The following is an 8234-nucleotide window of genomic DNA, read 5'->3' as shown; positions in this document are numbered from 1 at the left end:
CATCAGCATGCTGTAACTGCTCCACAGGCTGCTCTTCTACTGCAGGACAGGTATAGCTCATATGCCAGACCAGCCATGAAAGCTCTTGAAAATCCCTCTTTATACCGCTGTATTACAGAGAATCTCTTTCAGTGGGACGGAGTTACTGCTAGGCCTGTTGTACCTCCAGCTCTTGGTTGAGTTTCAGGCCTTCTGGGTAAGGATCTGTCCTTAGCACAGAAGCAGCATGTTCTCTGTCACTTCCTCATTCTTCATATGATGGTTTGTATGTATTCCTGAATCCAGGGAAGAAGAATATCCAGCTCATGGATGGCCTTGTAGATTCCCTTCTCTCCAAGCTATCAAGAAGAAATGATATTAGAAAAGAAACCACCGACAGCCCCTGAACAGTGTATTTGCGAGCCAGTGCCTCCTGCTCTTACCTTAAGAAATGCTTTCGTTAAGTTTTTGACTGCAGAAGTTAACGTTGTGGATGGAGCACATGGAATCTGAAGAGGTGAAAAGAAACCGAAAGAGCTTATTGTGGCGAGGACACTGATATAAAGATATAGTAATGAGGAAGAGTTCAACCCACAGTGTGGCACCACAGGACTACTGGTAAAATGTGTGGACTCAGCAGCGTTTCAGTATCTCCTGCGACTACAAATGTGTTGTTTTACCTGTGTGCTGTTGAGTTCACAGCACAGAAAATTGTAATATGCGCACTACTCATGTAAGTGCTCTTATTAAACACTTCCTATTTATCTCAGGGATCTTTCAATCAGTTGCAGTTACAGCTTTTGTACAGTGCTTCCTAGCTCTAAGATTTAAAGGTTCTTTAACTTTGAGCTTTCAGAGGAGGTGAGGTTAAGGGCCAAAAGACCTTGCAAAGCACAGAAGGCAATTTCTCACATTTCTGTAAACCCTTCAAATACATTTATAAAGTTATTTTGTGCTTCTCCCTACTTTCCTCCCCATTTCCACAGTGTCTGGCTAATTCCAGGCTACTCCTGCACCCTTTTTGTCAAGCTAAGTTTTCCATTAATGTCCCTGGGAGTTTTGCTAGCAAGACCTTACCCAGCCCCCAGGCATCCCACCCAAATAAATCAACGCCTTATTACTGGCAAATTCTGGCGTCCTTCTACCTCTCCTGTGATATCAGAGACACACGACTGTGTTATCACTGCAAGATTTGGGGTGGACACTGGTTTTAGGAAACTTAGAGTCGATCAGTTCATCCTATAGGACTCAGAGGCTGCAACCTGGGTTTAACCCAGTTAGCCAGGACACGGTTGATAGTGTTAGTGGGTTGGTGCCCCATTCCAGAGGGCTGCAGAAGAGCGAATGCTGAGGGAGCAGCCAGTAGGTAGTGCTCAGGGGCTGCCCTGTACCCACCCCACACTTGGCACCCCAGGGTGTCACGCTGGGCTCAGCCCATTTCCTCACCACCCAGCTCTGGCAAACCAGTGTTGGCCAGCCAAAACTATTCCAGTTGGGTGTCTTTGGAGCTGCCAGACTGAGCTTTCTGAGCTACACATCTTGCTGACTCCCAGCTCTCCAGACTTTCCAAGGGGAAGAATCATTCTTTAAGAGAAAAAAATGTAAAAATCTGATGGTTTTCTATCTATGAGCAAGGTGTTTGAAAAGGAAAAATGCAAAGGTCCTCAACTGATATGAAAAGAGATGTCTCTACTGAAATAGATGGTTAGTCCTTCTCTCTCTACCTGTCACAGAGTACTTTTAAAAAGTGCACAAACATTTTCAAGTTACCTTTTGAGCTTCTTAAAGTCACCTCACGGGATAAAAGTGTAAATTAAAAGAACTCTAATTTGTAAACCTTTTAAAGTCTTCTAACTAGGGCAGTTCTTTCTGATTTGGGGCTTTTTGTTCTTGCTAAGATCAGCTTGTATGATGCATATTTCCACAGAAATCATTCAGTAACAGAACTGACTTTAAATGACTATGCTGGCTTGAGTGGTAATACACATTACAAACTCTGATCTTCCTGCATAAAGAGCAAGTAAACAAATGAGCAAGCAAGCAAGCCAGTTTGCAAGCAGTTCTGCAATCTCTGCTCAAGGTCTACAAGCTCTGCTTACAATGATAAAGCAATGATTAAAAACCCTGCAGTTAATCTATTGCCTTTATGTACTCCACTCAAATGCAAATAAAAGCTTCCATAATCTGCTACTGATGCAGAAACAGTCCAACCTCAGAAGCAACTTCATATTGTTCTTGGCAATGTTGCCATCCAGGGCACAAAAGCAAGTAAATAGGTCAGTGGTGCTGCAGGCAGATGCCCCAGTGTCCGAGGAATGTCTGCTCCCTTTACCATGCAGTCATACTCTAAATAAAAAAACTTGATTTCCCTGCAGAATTTACAGATTTTAGAAGCTATGTATTTCTGAAAAACAGGACTTGAGCTCCTAAATCATGGGAAAATACTGAAGTTTCCTTGTTTGGACAAAACCAAGAACCAGCAGAGTGAGAATCATAGCAATAATATGTTACGAAGTCTTTGGAATTGGTTTGGGGACAGATATTGTTAAGATTTTTAAATAGGGTGCATGCCTCTAGTTGACTGAATTAGAGCCTGAGTTTACAAAAGGATATAGGGGGGGTATGTGTGTAAAGGTATCACTATTTCCCTCAATTGTATAAAGAACTTCATCCTTTAAAGGTAACAATTCATTATGTAAGTATGTTGCCATGGTGGAAATCCCTTCTGATAATAACTTATAACTCAGCTAGATAAAAAAAAATTAAAGGGCTTATGTAGATGGATGAATGAGTTTGCTAATTTATAGAGGAATAATATGATGGAAAAATCCCAAACTTGGTATTAGCAAAGGATCAATTACCTTCATTATATTCACAGTTTCTATTATTCTTTCACATGGTTTTGTACTGTTGGCTTTGTAAAGAATACAAATTCTTTTAAAAAAAGTTAGTTTCCAGAAATTAGATGTCCTAAAAAATCATGGAAAGCCATCGTTTCTCAAAGAGCTATTGGTTTTCTACTACAAGAGGAAGTCCTTACTACCAGTATTTTTTAAGGTCCAGAAAAGGATATTGTTATGTTTAGAGTTCTGTTGAGTAAAACATTGTCACTAATTATGAAAAAGAATGCAGGAGCTCTGAGAATTCTGCAGCATTTTGTCTCCATACAGTACAAAAGTAAATGTATTATTAAGCTATACAGCAAACTCCAGTCACTGGTGGTATCTCAGAATAACTGTTATTTTGAATTCAGTCTCAGTTGACAGCCTGAACTCCTCGGTGTGTACTGGCGCCTGTATAGGGTGTAATTGCTTTTCTGGACAAGAATGAAATCTCTGTAAAGTATATCATAGTATACAGTATCTGAAATTTTGACATATTGTGTTGGATGCTGTGAATAATGATTTTAAATTGCAACTATTTATCATGGTTTCAAATGCAGAACCTGAAAATTGGTTGAGTTTTCTACCACTGAGATTTGAATCTTTTTACATTATACAAATATTCCAGTTGTGTTCTGAGCTATAACTGCCAAAAGCCCTCTGAAGCTGCTTATTTTTGCATTGCAAATATTTGTGTGCATGTAGAACCAATTTCCTTTTCTTTCATGCTACCACACATGTAGTGTATATGTACACAATATATGTAGTATATACACACCATACAGTTTTAATTCACTACCATTTCATTGACTTCTCATCCTGCACTCATTTTTTAAGATTACTGTAGACATTTGCTTGGACATCCATTGCTATATTCAACCTTAAATCATGCTCCATTTTTTGAGACACTGTGACTTGAGGACTGCAGGTGTAGGGGAGAAAAAGAAATAACCCTAGGAGATAAAGTTTTAAGGTGCACTCTGTGGTTATTCATCTACCCTTAAAAATAAGATGAAAAGAGAAATGACACGAGTGTTGGTGTTGTCTTAGTATGCTAGGTGCCTATAGCATGCAAGTATGCTTATTTGCATGGGCAAAAGTGTGCTCTAACTGTTGTCCTATTATTATTTACAAGGTGGGGTGATGCAATGGTGTTGGTGAAATGCCTCTTCTCTGAGTCACCTGGATCCACTCCAGGGACATTTTGCCAGTGGGCAGCATCACTCCCTGACAACCTATTGCAACTGCAGGCATAGTCAACAGATGGTAACTGCTCCAATGTGCTTCATAATTGCAGCCACTACTTGCTAATGAGACACCACCAGCTCTTTCAAAATTCAGTATGGAAGAGCAGATACGACACATGAGTAAAGATTACACACGTCCAGTGCGTACACTGTTGAAGAAAGAAAGCTTAACCAGCGTTACACCACAGAAACTTGAAGAACCACATTTCTCCTTGTGATTACCCTGTCTCTTTGTAGCTTTAGTGCTGAGAGGACAGCACCAGGCAACATCAGCAGCAGGGAAGTGGTTTGTCCCCATGGTATCTCCATCACATTGCCTGCTCCCTGCAAGCTCACCCTACGAGGAAATGAGCGGTGTTAAACTTCCCCAGCCCCAGTGGGAAGCTCTTGGGAAGTTTTGTCTTCTGTGATCTGGGGCACACCATGACTCTGAATCACCCTCTCTTATCTGCTGAAAAGCTGTGATGGAACCCTTCTCTAGCCTTTCATCTGGACAAAGTTAGTTTGACTCTCAGGAACATACTCACACAGGCATTCATGTTCACTTGCAAGACTTGGAAGGCACTAATAATGTACGACTTGTCACTTCCTACTCCAAGATGACTGAAAACATTTTTCACATAGAAGGAGAGGAGCTGATTTCGAACACTGCAGTTTGTCTGAAAACAAAGGAGGTAAAGAGTTGCCAAATTAAAACCTCACAAGTCCACTTTGGCCTAAAACTTCAGGCTTGTAAAATTATGCATGTTTAGAAAGGGTAAGATCAATGAAAAATATTTTTACAAATTTTGGTATCCCATTGGGCTGCTTCCTTTTATTTTAAAGAGCTCAGTGTATCACTGTGGTTTCTGAAGGAAAGGCAAGGAGGATGCTGGCAAACCAAAGGAGTACTGGTAAGACCAGCCATGAACAGGAGTGTCAGCAACAAATCTAGGTAACAAAGAATAAATGGAAGATGAATTGGGGAATTAAGCCAGACTGTCTTGGCCAAATTGTAGGAGTCATTGTTCCATTTCTCTGCGTCAGTGCCCCATACCATTTGTGATGTTGTAGGGTATCCCACCTATCCCCAGCTACTGCTCCAGAAGAGATCAGTCATCCTGTATATCCCATGTCATATCTGCCTATTCTGTGGGATCTCTTAGATACCCAAAGGTATTTCAAACAGCTCTATGCCTATTTTTAGGCAATGGAACCAAGCATCAGGTGAGAAATCCCCACTAGGAGGGTAATGCAGATGCAGATTAACCCACCCAAATGCAGGTGTCCACGTGGAGGTCCCATAGGCAAGCAAAGAGCCTTCACTCCCAAGGTAACCAATGAGAGGCAGGGGAATTCAAAGGTCAGTAGGTCTCTACTTAAGGCTAAACTGGCTTACTCGGTCCTGCTGACTAGATCTCTGTGTTAAGGAAGCTAAAATATCTCACTTGTAGTCACTTACAAATAGGCATTGCAAGTTTAGTTTCTCATTTCCATGGTAGGCAACTCTGATATCCCTCTTCCTGTCTACCTGCAGAGGTCAAAGCCCAAAGCAGCTCCTTGGGTGTCCTAACTGCTCTGCAGCAACCCTGGGCTACCTGAGGTACTGCACACGCTCAGTAGAAGGTACCTGTGCTGCCAGGATGGTAGCTGTGGCCCGGGCCCTCATGTGAATAGGCTGATGCCTGCAAGCATTGCTGAGGAGGATCACACAATCCAGGTACTCACAGGAGGAGCAAGTGATACCATAAGCACACCCCTCCCCAACACAGCAAACACCCTTACCCCAGCTTCCCTTGGAAAGCCCCCTTGCAACCACCTAGAGAGAAGTGTCTTCAGGCAGTCTTTCCAAATCCACCTCTTTCTCCCCATATCATGCTCAAGTCTCCCTTCGTGTCACAGGGGAATATCCCTTTCTACAGGGTGGAGATAACACTCTAAGTGGAGGACTTCATTAAACATATTGTTTTCATAAATATAACATCCTTCCCAATTAAACACAAGTGATTTTAGTGTTGACTGTAATTCCTTCTGATCACACATTCCTATCTCTACTGACCAAAAGAAAATCAAAGTAAGAAAATGGAAAACCAGTAGTATAAATCTTACCATAAACAGCATTTTTGTTGTCTTTTTAAGCAGTCTCGTGTTCTTGATCAGATCCTTCTGTAAAATACAATGTGCTAGTATTAACCTAAGCAGAAGAAAGGAGAGAGAGTTTTAAGTCTGGCTTGTACAAAACTTAGTAGTAATAATAATCATCATCATCATCTTATTCAGACGTAGGATGAGGACTCAGCAAACCTGTGTTCCAATTCCAGCCTAGCTACAAACTTCTTCCATGTCAGACTCCTTGGCAAACTCATTCCACCTCTCTATGCATCTTCTTTCTCCTAATCTTTACAAAAGGACTAGCGGCATTACCCTGTCTCTCAGGACTGTAGAGATCATTCAGCTTATTAAAGTTTCCAGGTGCTCAGTAATGAAGCTGGTAAAGAAGCATTCTTAAATAAAATAAACTTTTCAACTAGTGGAATCAACTTACAGGAACAGAAGATTTTAAACTAGTTGCCTTGATATACAGATTCTCTGTCACTTGGGAGAGGAGTCCTTTTCGGCAGGTATGCCTCACTGTTGGTGACTTTTTGCCTTCCACAGTGAAAAGACAAAGCAGAACTAAAAAATGCCCCGATCTGAAAATAGAATATACTTTCATCTTTGCTCCCAAATCTTCATGCCTCTATAGTCACAGCAGAGTATGTGATACAGCAAGACCGGTTAGATGACAGAGGTTAACCTAATTCTGTTAACCCTCAAAGCGGCTTCTGTGCTGAGATGCTCACGTAGATAACCTATTGCTCGTGTGCTGGCTGATCAGTATTGTTGCTGTGCGTTTTTATACATCTTGCTCCACTTTCAACAAATTTGACCACAATCATCTGTGACGTTTTTCTAAACGATACCTCCATATTTACTGGCAGCAGGGTCAAGGTTTCCAAGAAAGAAGAACTTCCCTCTCATGTGAGAAGTCTTCTTTCATTTAAGTGGTGGTCAGGTGAGGAAAAAGTAGTTGAGCTGGTTAGTTTGGTTTCGTAACAAAGTATACCAAATGTGTGAATTTTGGTTTTTTTTAGTTTTTCCACAAAACTTATGGCAGCACTTTTCTGAAAGGTGATGGCCTGGAGAGAAAAAAACCTTTGCTAATTTACCCTAAGAACATTAGAAATCTTACCTGTATGTTATCTGTACAGAAGTTGGACTGCACTGCCTTTAAATCTTTCATGCCCGATCTTTGAAAAGAGTTTTGTTCCAGGAGCCCAGCAGATAGTAGCAAAGTGTTTGCTGCCTATTTTAACCTCTGTAATTAGTCTTTTGCCAGGGCAGAATCTGCCCTGGTAGAAGCAGCAGGCTGCTTAGTGTGAAAGTGAGAGCTGCACAGAGGGCTTTGTTCAAGGGCCAGAACATGCTTTCCTATCAAGTTGCTTTAGGAGCTCACTGAGAGCCACAGGAACTAGGAAATAACGTGTATACCCACCATTGAGGTAATAAAAGTAAAACCATGCAATCAGATGGTAACTCTTCTATAGAGATGCTCAAATAGAGGTTAGTCAGTTGATGTCTGCAGCCTATTTCAACCCAAATGCTGAAGATTTCTCAGGTACCACTGCAGACATGTAAGGAACACCACCCCAAGGATAAACTTGGAAATCCTGAAGTGACACCAGCGATGGGAGGCTGTTAAGCGAAGAATGGGTGTAAGTCAAATGTCAAGACCACTGGAACTGGCCGAGGTGTACGCAAAAAGAGGAAGAAAGCAGGTTTCGGTAGCATGGCAATACTTCAGCCCACTGTGATATCATTTTTGCTGGAAGTAAAGAGCAAGCTCTTGAAATGTTCACCTAAGACAGATTTTTTCATTCCTTCAGTGTTTCAAGAGCAACTCAGAAGGGCTTAAACAGATCAGATAAAATGGTTTAAAGTGCAACAGAGTTGACTCAAAGGAACCTTGAGCTGCCTGAGCTAGCAGCAGAGCTGTATGCCCTTCTGTGGCACCAGGGGCATGAACCAGCACTGTGAGGAAGGGTGAGACAAGCTGGACGATAAGGTCACCCAGCCTTAATCCCACTGAACACTTACACAAACATGT

The 8234-nt window shown here is 41.6% G+C and overlaps 1 protein-coding gene across 1 annotated transcript; it reads right to left on the bottom strand.

The window, feature by feature from the left end:
- Positions 1-251: 251 nt before the first annotated feature.
- Positions 252-6803, bottom strand: IL26 (interleukin 26; the record flags this gene model as incomplete). Its single annotated transcript, XM_080610195.1, has 5 exons — positions 252-338; positions 423-488; positions 4636-4767; positions 6197-6253; positions 6633-6803. 5 exons carry the CDS (start codon positions 6801-6803, stop codon positions 252-254), a joined length of 513 nt encoding a protein of 170 aa, XP_080466321.1.
- Between the last annotated feature and the right edge of the window lie 1431 nt (positions 6804-8234).

The sequence above is a fragment of the Psittacula echo genome (assembly GCF_963264785.1).
Source record: "Psittacula echo genome assembly, chromosome: 1".
NCBI lineage: Eukaryota > Metazoa > Chordata > Aves > Psittaciformes > Psittacidae > Psittacula > Psittacula echo.
The sequence above is the reverse complement of the archived record's forward strand: the minus strand, read 5'-3'. Positions and strand labels throughout refer to the sequence as shown.